The 16284-nt window shown below is 50.9% G+C and overlaps 1 protein-coding gene across 1 annotated transcript; it reads left to right on the top strand.

Annotated features, from left to right (window-relative positions):
- The first annotated feature begins 8315 nt into the window (after positions 1 to 8315).
- On the top strand, positions 8316 to 15750 carry KRT84 (keratin 84). The gene is made up of 9 exons (XM_077753450.1): positions 8316 to 8867; positions 10079 to 10287; positions 10885 to 10945; positions 11426 to 11521; positions 12435 to 12599; positions 12764 to 12889; positions 12994 to 13214; positions 13683 to 13714; positions 15407 to 15750. The coding sequence occupies exons 1-9, from the start codon at positions 8316 to 8318 to the stop codon at positions 15748 to 15750; spliced, it is 1806 nt and encodes a 601-aa protein (XP_077609576.1).
- Positions 15751 to 16284: the final 534 nt, after the last annotated feature.

Below are 16284 nucleotides of genomic sequence, written 5' to 3'. Positions count from 1 at the left end.
AGGCTATTATACAAGCAGAATAGCTACCTACATACGAATAATTTGCAAGTAGCTTGTGGAATAAATGTGTATCCACACAAATCGCATTTAAAACCTGCATATCACACCCAAATAGATTGCAAGTCACTTACCTTGTTGAAAGCCATGGCCTTATGCACATAGGCTTCCTTACCACACGGTCCCCTGCACGTGTCCCGGAGAATGCCAGTTGGCCCCCTATCATATCCATACTCAGCAGCTTCCAAGCCCTGGGCTCTGCCTCCCCATCCTGGACCAGTCTCGGTGCGGATCAGGTGTAAGCCTGGGAAAGGAGTGCAGATGGGCAGGAGCCCAGCCAGCGGGGAGGACCCTCTAGTCCCCTCTCCCTCTTAGGGAACCCCAAGACCTGGAGCTTAGGCCTGGTGGTAGCATGTCCACCTTCTGTGGGGTCCCCAAACCCTTCCTGCTGCCTCACTGACCACCTGTAACAATGGCCCCACCACAATCCCCTCTCCTGAGTGTTAGGGTGCAGCTCTCCTTCCCCCACAGCCCCACTCAGAGCATCTATTCTGTGCCAACCCCTGCATTAGAAGCTGGTGATACAGTGGTGACTAAGACACTCTCTTAACCCCGAAGGGACTCTGGACCTCACAGAGGAGTCATAGATAATGAGAGGCAGACAGTATGGGAGCAACAAGAAACGGCAACTAATGATCATGCCCGGAAAGGGGGTCAGGGAGACACTCACAGAGAAGGTTGTAAGGATAGAGTCTGGGTGGAAGCTTAGGACAGCATATTCAAAAGAACCCGTCCATTCACTTTTTCATTCCTTCAATAGACTCTTCTCGAGCACCCGCTATGGGTCAGGCCACCCAGGGCTGGTGGTGACACCATGATGAACAAGACAGCTCCGGTCAGGATTGACTTACTCAGCAGACAGAGTAGACACGGTTCCTCAAGCCCGCAGCAGGGCCTGTAAAATGGTGCAGCCACTTTGGGAAACAGTCTGGTGGTCCTTCAAAATGGCAAACACAGACCCACCATCAGACCCAGCAATTCCACTCCTAGGTATAAACCGAAGAGAAATGAAAACACACGTCTACACAAAACCTTGTGTGTGAACACTCATAGAAGCGTTATTCACAACAGGCAGAAGGTGGAAACAACCCCGATGTCCACCAGTGGACAAATAGATCATCGATATGCAGTGTATCCACACAATGGAATATTATTCGGTCATGAAAAGGCATGAAGTACTGATGCGTGCTACCACTCGGACGATCCTTGAAAACATCGTAATAAGTTAAAGAAGCCAGACACAAAGACTGCATATTCTCTATTATTCCATTCCTATGAAAGTCCAGAATAGGGAAATCTACAGAGACAGAAAGCCAACTAGTAGTTGCTTAAGGCTGGAGGGAAGAGAAGCTGGGGTGGGGGGTGTCGGCTAAAGGTTTCCTTTTGAGGTGGTGAAAATGGTCCAGATTTGACAATGGTGATGATGTCATGTGTCTGAGCATATACGAAAACCATCAGCTGTATATTCGTAAATGAGTAGATTATGTGGTATGTGAATTATATCTCAATCCAGCTGTTTGATTTTTTTAATGTTTTATTTATTTCTGAGAGAGAGAGACAGAGAGAGACAGCGTGAGCAGGGGGCAGCCAGAGAGAGAGGGAGATACAGAATCTGAAACAGGCTCCAGGCTCTGAGCTGGCAGTCAGCATAGAGCCCGATGCAGGGCTCAAACCCATGAACCATAAGATAATGACCTGAGCCGAAGTCGAAGGCTTAACCAACTGAGCCACCCAGGCGCCCCTGTTTGGTTTTTTAAATGAGGCCCTGGCCCCAGTCCATGCCTCCCAGGGCTTACAGCCTAGCAGGGCATACAGACCTGGAATGGGAGATTACGCATGTGAGGATTGCTGTGGAGACGGACATAACTGAGGGTCCCACCCAGTCCCGGGCTTCTGGAAGGTCCCCAGGAGGAGGGCAGGCAAACTGGACCCTGATGTGCAGCAGGACTCAGGGGAAGGAAGCCCGGTGGCAGTTCTGGGCCAAGGGACCAGCGACTGTGAGCCAAAGACCACTGTGCCCGAGCCAGTGAGCATCAGGAGAGCAGGACATCCACACTGGGGAAAGGCGCGGGCACACAAGAGCAAGGCCCCCCAGCGTCCGTTCCCACTGCAACCTTGTCACCCTGAACCTGACCCTAGAGCCTGCTCAGCTCCTTGCTGATGACTATACAAAGCTCTGAAAACTACAGGGACGCTCTGGCCTGGAGTCAGCACAAACAAAGATTCCAATGGACGGTCCACCTCTAGCCCACAGATGGCTGCCTGAGGCCCAGGAAACACCCCACTGTTAGGTGGGCTCCCGCAAGGCCACCATCCCTTTGGCACTTCCCATTCAGAGGACGCAGGCCCAGGGAGAGAGGTGGCGGTCTGAACAGATCACTAGGCAAAACTCGCCCCAGCGGTGGGGGACCCAAGTGCTGCCCTGGAAGTGAGCTCGGAGGGCTGGGCCATCCCCCTCCAGACCTTCCACCGGGCGGGGTGGTCCCCCTCAGTGCTGGGCAGCAGCCCCCACATTCTTCCTCCCTTTCCACTAGGAGCTGACTCAGGCAGATGAAACAAAAGTGCCTCCTGGTGGTGGCCGGGTGGTTCACATTCCATTCGCCTAAGCACCCGCACTCAGGGCCAGGCCCGTGCGGGGTGCCGGGTACAGACACAGAGGATCTGCATGATGTCTGAGTTTCGCTGCATCCCACTGGGCCTCGGGGATCCAAATCCTGGCCTCTTCCAGAGCACTCCTGTGAAGACAGGAGGGGAGCAGCCCAAAGGGGCCTGGGGGACAGTAGAAATACCCAGAATGGAGTTCCTTGTTTCTGTGTCTGTCCCCCCAGAACATCTCCCATTTCCTTGTCCCTCTCCTCACCGAGGTCACTCTTCTCCCCACGAGGCCCTTCCGGGCCCCACCTCCCCCTCCCTCGGGTGCCCTATGCCCCTGCCCGGACAGCCCTTGCCCGGCCAGGATCCCTTCCTCAGCCCAGTCCCCTTGGTGGCCCCGGGTGCACCCGTCACTGCTTCTCTCCACCAGGGCTTGGACTGGGGGAAACGGCCTCAGAAGCGGCCCTGTGAACAGATCAGGGAACAGCATGGCCGTGTCTGCTGGAAGACCCCCAGCTGGGCCCCAGCAGCTGACCACATTGCCAGGCGCAAAGCAGCGCCCAGCAGGGCGGGGAAGCACCTTCTGGACAGGTGACAGCCATCTGGCCAACATGAGGAATTGGGATTTCACCCGAGAAAAAAAAACCCTGCCTGGAAGAGTGGGGATCCCCAAACAAGAGGGGTGCTCTGTCTCTCCAGGTGAGGTGTTTAAATTCCACCCAAGGGGCATTAGTCTGAGATGGTGGAGGGGTGGAAGGCCTAGGCAGGGGTGGGCTCAGCCTCTCCCCCACCGTTCCCTTCCTTCTGCGGGGGCCTCCTGAGCCTCCTTTCCCACGGCAGGCAGGTCCCAGCAGGAACATCTCCCAGTGAGCGTCTTTTTCCAGCACAAACTTGTCTTGGGGCAAAACGGAAATACTTGAAAGAAGGCAGCTTTAAGCAAAGTCTCTCAGCATCTGGGATTTCCCTGTCGCTCTCATTCCCTCCCACGTGCGCACACAGCCACAGCGTGCCCAGGGTTCCCAGACCCAGGACAGGGCATCTCGCCATGCTTCCCCCGCAGCGGCTCTGCCTCCCTCCCCCTCCCCCGCCCCAGCACAGAGGACAGATCGCTGGCAGCCATCCCACAGCCACTGGGGAGGAGCCGCAGCTGGGCTTGGCCCCCAGATCTGGGGACTGCCCCCAGGCGGACTGACAGCAGGAGGAAGGAACTGTCAGGCCAGCAAAAGCTCCCCGCCAGCCCAGTTTCCAGGGAACCTCCTGCCGCTCCCTACGTGTGCACCCCCCACCCCGAAGAACCGGCTGAGGGAATGACACCTCACAACTGTAAACTGCTGATGGTGAAAGCTCATTCCAGAACAGGAGTTATGCCTGACTGGTCCCACCTGCCCCACCTGGTCAGGCCCACGGGAAGCAGAGAACGGGGACAGCCCCAGAGCGGCTGGCTGGTGATGAAAGCGAAGTGGGGCTATGATGCGGGAAGAGGCAGGTGCTGGATAGGAACAGGGGTGGCCGCCTAGAAGGGAGGGGAGGCTTGTGCAAAAGAGACGAGAGGAGCAGAGAGAGAGGGGGAGGGAAGGAGGGAGGAAAGAGAGGGGGAGAGATGGATGGCAGTGACCACACCAGCTGCCACAGCGTCACCCAAGACATATTCACATTTATCCCCACAACACTGTGAAGGAAAAGGAGGTGTCAGTCCATTTTACAGATGAGGAAACTGAGGCTTAGAGAAGTTAAAGGGCTTCCCCCTGGGTCACCAGTATACCACAGAGGGGGTGCGTTTGCTGCCTAACACTGTTCGAAATGGCCAGTGAGCAGCGGTAGTAACAAGCCGACTGACATTCAGTTGCTCATGTTACCATTTTGAAGTTCTCTACAGACAAGAGCCCACAGCAGAGCCCTGACCCCACCTGCCCTCCGTGCACCACCGTCCAAGGTCACTCTGCTGGCAGGTGGCAAAACTAGGACTGAACCCAGGTCCAGCTGACTCCAAGGGCTGTGTCAAGTCCCTGGCATTGGCCTGGCACACTCACTAGTGTGCCTCTCTCCCCCTTTCACCTCCCCAGGAGTCCGCCAGTGTCCTTCCCAACCACCTAGATCCCTTTGCCTGGCCCTTCCCTCCGAACAACCAGACTCACAGCCCAAGAGGCCAGAGCTGGAGGGCAGAGTGGGTTGGCGCTCCAATAAGCGCTTGAGATTCTACCCCGCCATCGCCGTCAGCACCATGCCTGTCCATTTTGGAGCCTGGAGTCTCCTCTTTGTGAAACATCGCCAAAATCAAATGCTCGAATTCCTCTCCTTCCTACTTCCGGCTCCTTTCTCCCACGTGTCCTGCTTTGAATCTTTGAGGTGTATTCATGTGTTCTACAAAAGTAGTCCTTCCCATCACATACCCCGGTCTACTAACCACTGGGGACACAGGGAACCAAACGCACAGGTGCCTGCATCCTGGAACTCACATTCCAGCCAGGGAAGACAGAAGACCGGCAAGCAGACCTATGCAGGAGAGGCCCCCTGATGGCGACGACAGGAGGAGGGATAGGGAGAGCGTGGGGGAGGGAACTTTAGGGGATGACCTATGAGCAAGAACTTGGAAGAGCCGAAGGACTGGGCCGTGAAGCTATTTGAGGAAAAGGAGTTCCCAACAGAGAAAACAGCAAGTGGGAAAGTGTCTGAAGCAGCACTTTTCCTGTCTGTCTGATGGACAACGAGGAGGTCAGGGTGGCTAGAGCCTGGTGAGCATTCAGACGGGTAGTGGGAAGTGAGGTCAGTGAAAGCGGAGAGCAGACTGTGGAGGGTCCCGCATGCCATTTACTCAGTGCAATGGGAAACCAGGAGAGCATAGACATGACATGATCTAACATGTTTTTAAAGGATCGCTCTGTGCTGTTAAGAAAAAACTCAAGGGGAAAAGGGAGGACACACCAAGGGGCCCCGTGAGAAGTGATGGCCTTGGGCAACATGGCAGCAGTGGGGTGGTGAGAGGGAGTAAGAATCCTGCAGGTAAGATTTGCCAATGGGTTGAATGTGGGATAGAAAAAAACAGAGGAACCAAGAATGACTCTCAGATTTTTGGCCTGAGCTACTAAAGGGATAGTGAGCCTGGCAAGTGGGACATATTTAGCAGGAACAATTGGGAAAATGGGGTTGGATACTTTAAGATTGAGATGCCTATATGATATGCAAATAAAGATGATTAAAATGTACATATGAAGAACAGAAGGGATGTTCACCAAAGTGATATGCCTTGGTGGTCCTCAGTGGATAGACATTGTTTAAAGACATGATACTGTATGGCGTCACCAAGGGAATGGTGTAATGTAAAGATGTGAACAGGTACAAAGCCTGGGCCCAAGGATGCTGCAGTATATAAAGGTTGGGGATAGAAGAAACTGGCTAAGACATCTGAAAAGAAGCTGCCAGTAATATAGGAAGACAATCAGGAGAGCATGGTGTCCGGAAACCAAAAGAAGAAAGCATTTCAAGGAATGGAAATGATCAACTACAGCAAATACAGCTGAGAAGGCAAGTGAGAGTGAGGTCAGGCCACTGAAGTTCGCAACGTGGAGATCACCAGTAATCTTCACAAAAAGGATTCTCTTATTATTACTTTCCTGCTTCTCTCTTTAGTCACACACCTGATAGCTGGGTCTATGGAACAGAGTAGTAAACTAGGAACAGAGGGAAACTTCCTCAATTTTATTTTATTTATTTATTTTTTAATGTTTTATTTCTGAGAGAGAGAGAGAAGCAGCGTGAGCAGGGGAGGGTCAGAGAGAGAGGGAGATACAGAATCTAAAGCAGCCTCCAGGCTCTGAGCTAGCTGTCAGCACAGAGCCCGACGCAGGGCTCGAACCCAAGAACTGTGAGATCATGACCTGAGCCGAAGTTGGACACTTAAATGACTGAGCCACCCAGGCACCCCCTCAATTTGATTTTTAAAAATCTACAAAAAACCTACAACTAACATCATACTTCATGGTGAGAAACTTGAAGCTTTCCCACTAAAATTTAAAATAAGGCAAAGATGCCCCCTTTTACCCCTGCTTTTCAATATCATCCTGGAAGTCCTAGATAATGCGGTAAGACGATAGGAAATAAATGCTGTATGATTGGAAGGGAAGAAAATAATGAAGACTCAAGCTGGATAGCTCAGGTCAAAAGCACACAGCTCCTTCCAAGTAGAACTCCAAGCATCCTAAAGGATCCCAAGCATTTAGTCAAGCACAACATCCACCAGGCACAGGGCAAGTAGAACGAGCCATGTGTCACACTAGAATAGAAAAGGCAAACACTTGTATTTGTATCCTGAAAGAGTTGCAATATTGATAACAACGATAATATCCAGCTGCTTAGAACTTTCCTTTTCTATCCAGTTGCTTATTCTTTGTCTCCCATCCAAGTACTCACCAGGCCTGACCCTCCTTAGCTTCGAGATCTGATGAGATCAGGTGCATTCAGGGTGGTATGGCCATAGGCCAGATGCTTATAGCTTTGGATCCCTATCCTAACCAAAGATTTATCAATAATGTAAGAAACCTGCACACAAGACTATAGATCAGCCCTAATGTGTATTTTGGGAGTTCAAAACCATATGGTTAACTTTCCACACAGGCACATGGCCAAACCATTGGCATGCTTCGGCCTCAAATTATGCCATGGANTCGAGACAGAGAGAGACAGAGCATATGTGGGGAAGGGGCAGAGAGAGAGGGAGACACAGAATCTGAAGCAGGCTCCAGGCTCTGAGCTGACAGTACAGAGCCCGATGTGGGGCTTGAACTCACAGTCTGCGAGATCATGACCGGAGCTGAAGTCGGAAGCTTAACCAACTGAGCCACCCAGGCACCCTGAGACTGTCTTTTTATCTGTGTGCCCCCAGGACCAAGTACATTGCCTGGGACAGACTAGGCAACTTATAATTGTTGAATGAACTAATGAACTAGTGAATCAATTTCTTCTGAGTCTCTCAAATCAGACATGCATCTGTACTAACCCAAATGAGCTTTACTGAAGATTCAACTCTTACATAGGCAGCCACACTGGAGCATGGAGGACAGATAAAATAGTACAAAACGTTTTTGGTCTACTTAATCCATCTATAGAGATGCAATAAACTATATTCTTGCCATACAATTTGTTACTCGGAGCTGTGCAGACCCTGTCTTTTCTGCACACCCCCATCTATTCAGGAGTTTATATCTGTATGAATGCATCCTTTTGACCTTCTTGCTGGAGTTGTTACCATCCTAACTTTCTGGTGGTTAGCCACACTTACAGTGAAAAAGTCTATTGGATTTATGACCAAAGCAAATTAATGTCCCCATAAGGGCAATTGTAGTGGACTTGTGGGAAAAAATAAGACCATAATGTTTATGTATTTATGTGTTTTTAATGTTTATAGGTTTGATGTTATAGCCCTGATCCTGAGGAGAATAGGTGTGTCTGAGATTAGCTCATTATTAACAGTTACAGGCATGAAGAGTTTCTACTAACTACCCAAGCTCATAAATGTGTCCAAATGGATTTTTTTCTATTTTTATGGGGCCAATCCTCAGATCCCCAGACACATAAAAGGGGGACGAGGGATCCACTAGCTTCAGAGAGACTCCCAGCTCGAGCTCATCCTACTCTGCAATCCCTGCTCTGTCCTCACCCAGGAAGTCGTCATGTCTTGCCACTCCTACAGAGTCAGGTCTGGTTGCCGCATGGGCAACTTCAGCTCTTGCTCAGCGGTGACCCCCCAGAACCTGAACCGCTTCCGGGCCAGCTCTGTCTCCTGCAGGAGTGGGCCTGGCTCCCGGGGCCTTGGCACCTTTGGTAGTCGGAGTGTCGTCGCTTTTGGATCATGCTCACCCCGGATGGCAGCTGTAGGCACTCGTCCCATCCGCTGTGGAGTTGGCTTTGGTGCTGGCAGTGGGATGCCCTTCGGCTTTGGTAATGGGAGTGGTGCTGGTCTGGGCTTTGGGGCCAGCAGTTGTTTTGGTCTGGGATTCGGAGCCAGTGGTGGCCTTGGCTATGGCTTTGGTGGCCCTGGCTTTGGCTACAGAGTTGGAGGAGTTGGAGTCCCAGGAGCCCCATCTATCACGGCAGTGACTGTTAACCAGAGCCTGCTAACCCCCCTCAACCTGGAGATTGATCCCAATGCCCAGAGGGTGAAGAAGGATGAGAAGGAGCAAATCAAGACCCTCAACAACAAATTTGCCTCCTTCATTGACAAGGTACCTATAACAGCTCAATCTCTGGGTCTGGGATGATGAGAGCTAAAATGTATTGGGGTGTCCTCTCCCTTAAGAAGAAACAGCCCAGGCCTGGGGCATCAACCTTGACCCAGAACCTTCAGGCACCACAGTATGATTTCTGGGTCACTCTGCTGCAAAACAAGGACAAACCTGAGGAGATGCTTCAAGGTGGGATAGACTAAGACAGAGGTTGTGTCTTCTGGAGAAGAGAGGAGCATCCAGCCAAATCTGAGGGCATCTGGACAAACTAAGACCCACTACCTAGTCACTTAGAAATATCTCACAAGCAAGGTAGAAACATTAGGACTTTGGCCAGATGTTGGTTACATGTTTAAAGGGTTTTGTCCTTTGAGATCTTCGTGCTCTTTTTGAGATTGTCATAGCTTCTGAGGCTGCATGACCACATCTGTTCAGGCTCAGGAAAGTGGAATATGGAGTAATTTTTGCACAAAACAAGGAATGTATACTCCCCATGTGGGGTACTCAGGTTAAGCTGAGTTGCCTAGATTGAGGGACATAGTAGGGAACTACCACAGGAAGTCACGATGGTCAGACTCATGAGAGAAACAATGATGTGGAACTGACATCCCACAAACCATGTCTCCATGGAGCAGGAATGCTCTGTGTCTGAGAATGGAAACTCACCTCTGTGAGCTTCAGGTTCCTCATCTCTGAAACGAGATGTTGGAGCAAATGATCTCCAAGTTCTCCTCCAGCTTTTCAATTCTCAGCTGATGGAGTATCTGGAATGGTGGGTATGACTTATGACCTGAGAAATCCCACCTCTTAATGCTTTATCCCACCCCAATATACTTTACTCTGCTCCTCATTCCCTGTGAGGGATGGCCAATATCAGTTTTAGATACAGGTAAATCCTAGCTCAAATAGAATCAAATTTTCCAACTTCCTGGTGGACTAGCTTACACCTTTCTTGGAGGGTAGAAGCAAAATGACTAAAGTGCTTTGGTTTGAAAGCTTCTGTTTAGCTGAGCCTGGCTGAGCATGAGGAGAGGGTCACAGACCTACTCTTCCAGCTTTTACTGAGTCAGAGGAGGAATGACAGCCAACAGGCAAGAGGACAATGTCAACATGGGGCTGAGAACCATCTTTGGCCACCTGAATTGCTGGTTGACATGTACGTGACTCTATCAAGATCTTTAGGTGCCATTTCTTTGACTCTGTGGATTTAGGTGCGGTTCCTGGAACAGCAGAATAAGCTCCTAGAGACCAAGTGGAACTTCCTCCAAGAGCAGAAATGTGCCAGAAGCAACCTGGAGCCCCTCTTCGAGAACTATATCACCAACCTGCGGAGGCAGCTGGATGTAGTGAACAGTGACCGGGCCCGGTTCGAGGCTGAGAGGAACCACATGCAGGATGTCCTTGAGGGTTTCAAGAAGAAGTAAGTGGCATCTGGACTGCATAGACCAAGGACAGGCAGGGTTTGGTCCCCAGAGCAGCTGCCAAGCTCAGATAATAGCAGCTGGATGGATCAGGGTTGAATTCTGGTTTCAATACTCAGCCTAGAGATAGGAGTGGGGGCAATGATATGTAAGAGGAGGTGGAAGCCCTCTGTGGGTCCTGAGTAAAAACAAGTCTTGGAATTGGGCATGGTTTGTCCCTAGTCTTGTCTGGGGGAACGGGTCCATTGATTCCAGAAAGATTGCACTCAGGTGCAGCAATGAGCTGGGTCCTACTTCCTCTATGTTCAAGTGCAATGACTCCCAAGTCTTTCCTAGCAGAGGAACATGGCAATGGTCTACACTTTCAGACCCCAAATCTAATTTGAGAAAGTAAAAGGAATTTGGAAAAATTGAGGGTCACAGGCTCATAAAAGGTCTTAAAGATGAGACAAAGATGAGATGTGCACATGTAGGTGACAACGGGGACCCATGCTCCTTGATGCAGCAGAGGTGTCTTAAGAGGCTCACTGGAGAGGGGAGAGTAATTGACTCTCAGTTCAGAATGAGAACTCACACTCTCCATCCTTATCATCCAGGTACGAAGAGGAGGTAGGATTCCGGGCCAATGCTGAGAATGAGTTTGTGGCTCTGAAGAAGGTAAGGGAAAGCCACAGGTCCAAGCAAACTTCTCCTCCAGACAGAAAAATGTTCCCAAGGCATCTTCTGCCCTGGAAACTTCCCAGGCAGCCCTGTAGAGTCTGGGACCACTTGCAGAGTGGAACTTGTAAGGTCATAACAGGTTTTCTTCAGAGTTGGAAGGATTTGGCCTCAAATTATTTAGGATTGGACCTTCATGAGAGCAGAGGTCTGAAGAGATGAACTTTTAAGAGTCTTAGCTTATTCAGATTGTCCTTGCCTCCAAAGAAGCATCAGAAAATGTCTAGCAGCCCCCAGGGGAGTTTTCATATTGTAGTATGGAGAAGAACAATAGTCACCATTCCAAGAACTCCACCACCCATCCCAAAGCCTGGCCTGGCCTTGTGGGGACTAGCCTAATCATCCCACCCATCTCCAGACCTTGCCAAGCTTAAACAGTGTACAAATAATGACCATTTTATCCTTCTCTCTTTTATGTAGGATGTGGATACAGCTTTCTTAAATAAGTCTGATCTAGAGGCCAACGCAGATACTCTGACTCAGGAAATTGACTTTCTCAAAGCCTTATACATGGCGGTAAGCATTCATCCCTTTCTGAGCTAAACAAGGAGATCAGTGTGTGGCCTGCACTCTCGGAGAGGGGCTTCACCTGAACGGGCATAATTTCTAACATTTGGTATTGTACATCTTCTTCCCATTCGAATCTATATCCTCTGAATGTTGGTGTGTCTACAAGTGGAGAAAGGAAGATAAGCAGGCAGGCTTCTTGGCAGCCTGACTCAGCTCCATGAATGAACTTCTTGGATCTATGATCCAACTCCTTATTGACCAATCCAAAGACTGGGGTCTAGGAGTTTCACTTCCTCTCCACTGATCGAAAGACTCTGGAAAACAGATTCTCTAGGAGATTTAAGAAAAAATGTGTTTGACCTAATTAGCTAGATGAATTAGTTATCTTTTGCTTTGTAAGTGGTCTGTTTGGTCGAGTACAGAGCCAGCCAGTGCTAATGTCTGGCTCTGAGTGGAAAGGCTGAAGAAAGCTCCCTCTGGAGCCTTTAGAGTCCAAGCCCTTGGTTCTATTAAGGACTTGGGATATAGGAATTCCTAGACCACCTTGTTCTAGAATATTATCAACTTTCGATGATCCGTGACCAGCACAGCCATTTTGTGGATAAGCCAGGGAAAAGTTTCAGCCCTACCATGGCTCTCACTCCCCTCCACCAAGCTCCTAGGTGCCTGTATTTACCTTAGCAAATAAAGTGTTAAAGGGAGTCTTCAAGTATATAATGAGGGTTTAAATTCAAACTGAGATGGTTCTCAGTTCATGTGTTTTTCTTTGCCCTCAGTTTGGATGGTCCACTCCATTGCTTTGCTCTGAACAAAGGAGCAATGCTCTCTGCTCCCGAAGCCACTCCTGGGGCCCCTGGGACAGAGTCCCAGTCACTGATGGGACTCTGAGCCCATCTGTCTCGCTTATCTTCCAACACAGGAAATCCAGTTGCTGCAGTCACACATCTCAGAGACATCGGTCATCGTGAAGATGGACAACAGCCGGGACCTGAACTTTGATGGAATCATCGATGAAATCAAGGCCCAATATGAAGAGGTCGCCAGGCGCAGTCGGGCTGATGCTGAGGCCTGGTACCAGAGCAAGGTGGGTGGCAGAGCGGGGGGCTGAGGAAGAGGTGTGGGCAGCCCCAGAGTAAGACTCATGTACAATGAAGTGGACCCAGTGGAGGTCTAAGGCCCCCAACTCAATTGGGGTTGTGGTCTTGACTTAAACTTTGGACCCTCATAACCTCCCTTGCTTGCCCCCAGTATGAGGAGATGCGGGTGACAGCTGGCCAGCACTGTGACAACCTGCGCAACACACGGAATGAGATCAATGAGCTGACCCGCCTGATCCAGAGACTGAAGGCAGAGATCGAGCATGCCAAGGCTCAGGTGGGCAAAGGAGAGGGGAGGACAGGGAGGGGCAGTGTTTCTAACCTCACCTGGGGATCCCCTGGTCCCCACCAGAGCCCACCTGTACACTGCCCTTCCTGCAGCGAGCCAAGCTGGAAGCCGCGGTGGCCGAGGCTGAGCAGCAGGGCGAGGCGGCCCTCAATGATGCCAAGTGCAAGCTGGCTGATCTGGAGGGTGCCCTGCAGCAGGCCAAGCAGGACATGGCCCGGCAACTGCGAGAGTACCAAGAACTGATGAATGTCAAGCTGGGCCTGGACATCGAGATCGCCACCTACAGGCGCCTGCTGGAGGGCGAGGAGATCCGGTGAGAGCTCTCAGTGCTGCAGGAGGGTCTGAGGTCAGACTTAGACATCTAGACTCAGTGGGGGAGGGAACCAGGTGAAGAATTGCTAACTTGAGCATTCTCTAGAGGTAACAAGATCTTCTCTGCAAACATTGGTCCAGTCTGGTTGCCCTTTCCAAGGAGTTAGAAGAAGATTCTAGATTTTTACCCCCTACATGGAAGTTTGTGCACAAGCTGCACCAGAATCATAGGGAGTTTTGCCCAATTGATTATCTGTTTAAAAAAATATAATAACACATTTCCTCAAATATTTTGATTCAGTGGTTTTGGGGCAGAGTCTAGGAACGTGTATTTTTTCCAAAGCTCCCAGGATGCTTATATAGCTAGGGGTAAGAACCATTGGTCCATTCTGCCAAGAAAACCCTTCTGATAGCAAGTTTTCAGGGAACAGCACTGCTTGTGAGCTGACTTATTGCTTTCTGTCCCCAGGATCTGCGAAGGTGTTGGACCAGTAAACATATGTAAGGATCTTAAGTTTTTTCTTCTTCATATTTCCCTCCTGGGGCTCTGCAAATTTCCTTTAAGCCCAGACCCACATTGGGATCGGGAGCCCAGGGCTGGGTTGGCCACGACAGTCAGGGGAGCAAGGACCAGGCAAGCTCCTGGCCTGGGTGCACCGCCTTAGCTGAGGTCCGAGACTTCCCCAGAGCTTTCCTTCCCCAGGGCTAAGCAATCACAAAGGTTTGCAGGGCCTAATAGATGGGAGAGGGTTCTGGGAGAGAGTCAGCTTTTTTTCTTCTAAGTGGTCTTGTCCTTCAGGGACAAAGGCCAGAGATGGAATGAAAGGATCTGTGCCAATGAGTGGCCTGTGTCCCCATGGCTGGGATGAGACGAGGATGAGCGGATGTTTCCCTGCTGCGGCTGCCAGACAAAATATCATTGGTGGCCAAAGTGTGCAGGGAATTATGCTGGACACTGTGGAGGCAGGGGGCGGGGGGAGCACAGAGAAGGCAAGACCAGCCCTTGCTTTCTAGAATTATAATCTTCTTTAGAAGATGAGCCCTATCCATTGTCAACCTAACCCACAAAGCCCTAAGGAGAGGAATAGGCATTAACACCCACTTTTTATTCACCTAGAGAAAATATGTTGTTTTCCAAAAGTCACAAAGGCTAGTCAGTGGCACATCCAGAATTCAACCCTAGATTTCTGGTCCCAAAGTATAAATCTACACAGATGCATCGTGGAGCTGAGTGCTATAGTGGGTGAGTCAGGCAGTCAGAGCTACTTGTCCTCGGATGGCCCAGCCCTCAGAGAGGGGAGGCAGCAAGGAGTGGCCTTCTGCAAGAGGTCACGCTTGAGTGGAGGTCACAGATGGTAGGAAGGATTCTGGTAAAAGGAGAGGAAAGGAGGGGCACCTGGGTGGCTCACTTGGCTAAGCATCTGACTCTTGATTTCGGCTCAGGTCATAATCTCATGGTTCATGGGATTGAGCCCCATGTCAGGCTCTGGGCGGATAGAACAGAGACTGCTTGGGATTCTCTCTCTTCCTCTCTCTCTCTGCTCCTCCATCTCTCCATCTCTGTTCTCTCTCTCTTTCTCTCAAAAAATAAACATTTTTTTTGTAAAAAAAAAGGAGAGGAAAGGAGCAGGGAGCCCCCTCCACAGATGGGGCTGATCTAAGCAAGATTTAGTTGGACTGGAGTCCTGGGATATGGAGGCAGGCCCAGGGGATACCAGAAGGCTACAGAGCAGAGCCATCACTGGGTTGGAGGGGAAATGACAAGAGACTCTTACTGGAGGGACAATGTAGGGACCACCAAAGGACATGATGTAATCAAGAGAGAAAAGTCCCAAGTTTCATAGGAACTACTGCTCCAGTATCTGGATAATCCAGTTCATGCCCAACCTGACTTCAGCCATATATAAATGACAGCCAGCTTATGGCTATATGCAACCTGAGGAATTGGCTGAATTCTTCCATTTTAATCTGAATGTTTAACTTCAGTGGCAAGTCACAGCCGTTGAGTCACTCAGACAAGAGGAAGGAAAAATGGGTGTCATCTATGTGAACAATAGGAACCACTTGCCCAAGCACTTCCCCTGATGCCACCAGTCCTGTCCCCGCCTCTGCCCCCCTCAGTAGGGAGTTCATTGGAGAATTGGGCCCCAGGAGTGGCAGCCCACCTCGCTGACGATTTCCTCTCTCCTGCAGCCGTGAGCAGCTCCCGGGGTGCCGTGGTGTGCGGGCCTGAACCCCTGATGGCCACCTCCACACTCTCCCGTGGCGGGGTCACCTTCTCGGGCAGCAGCAGCATCAGGTCCAGCGGTGCCTGCGGCTCCAGCCTGAGTGGGACCCGGGTCATGACGGCCTGTGGGGACCTGCTGAGCGCAAGCTCCCAGGGTGGCTCCGTGCTCACAAGCGAAGCCTGTGTCCCCAGTGTCCCCTGTCCCCTGCCCACCGAGGGGGGCTTCAGCAGCTGCAGTGGGGGTCGCGGCAGCCGCAGCTCCAGCGTCCGCTTCGTGTCTACCACCACCTCCCGCCGGAGCAAGTACTGAGAGGCCAGTGCCAGCCAGCCACTACCCAGGGAAGAGCCATCTCAATGTCACCTGCTTCTGTCCAGAGGCATCTGGACTCTGGGCCAGAAGAGACTCCAGCTACCCCTCCTGCCAGGAAGGCAACAGTGCCCTCCCCAGGGGTTGATCCAACCAGCGATTAGGGCAATTTTCTCACCACCTAGACACTCTGTCCGCAGCCCCAGTACACTGGCTTCTCCCTGACTCCCCATTTCTGTCCTTTGGATCACTCTTCACCCTTCAGTTGAACAGCCTAAAGAAATGCGCACTCAATACAGTCACACAAATCAGCGTGCAGGGGAGGAAAGGAATGATCCAAAGCCAAAACAAAATATGCTTGGGCAGCAATGCCATCCATGCCTTGGACTAATTTGGAGAATGGAGAGTTGGCTGTCCACATGGCAGGTGTCTTTAGCCCACTGTCCTTTATCCCTTCTTCTTCCTTTCCCTGGCAGGAGAAGGTTCTTTCCTTCTCTTCCTCACCCAGAAGGATGCACAGTCCTTCGTGACCTAAGG

Source organism: Crocuta crocuta, unplaced genomic scaffold (assembly GCF_008692635.1).
Source record: "Crocuta crocuta isolate KB4526 unplaced genomic scaffold, BGI_CrCroc_1.0 scaffold30, whole genome shotgun sequence".
Classification (NCBI taxonomy): domain Eukaryota; kingdom Metazoa; phylum Chordata; class Mammalia; order Carnivora; family Hyaenidae; genus Crocuta; species Crocuta crocuta.
This window is presented reverse-complemented; position numbering and strand designations above follow the sequence as displayed.

Coding starts and splice junctions, on each gene's coding strand:
- KRT84 (XM_077753450.1), top strand. CDS start 8,316: ATGTCTTGCCACTCCTACAGAGTCAGGTCTGGTTGCCGCATGGGCAAC. Junction 11,522..12,434: donor TCAAAGCCTTATACATGGCG/GTAAGCATTCAT, acceptor CTTCCAACACAG/GAAATCCAGTTGCTGCAGTC. Junction 12,890..12,993: donor TCGAGCATGCCAAGGCTCAG/GTGGGCAAAGGA, acceptor CCCTTCCTGCAG/CGAGCCAAGCTGGAAGCCGC.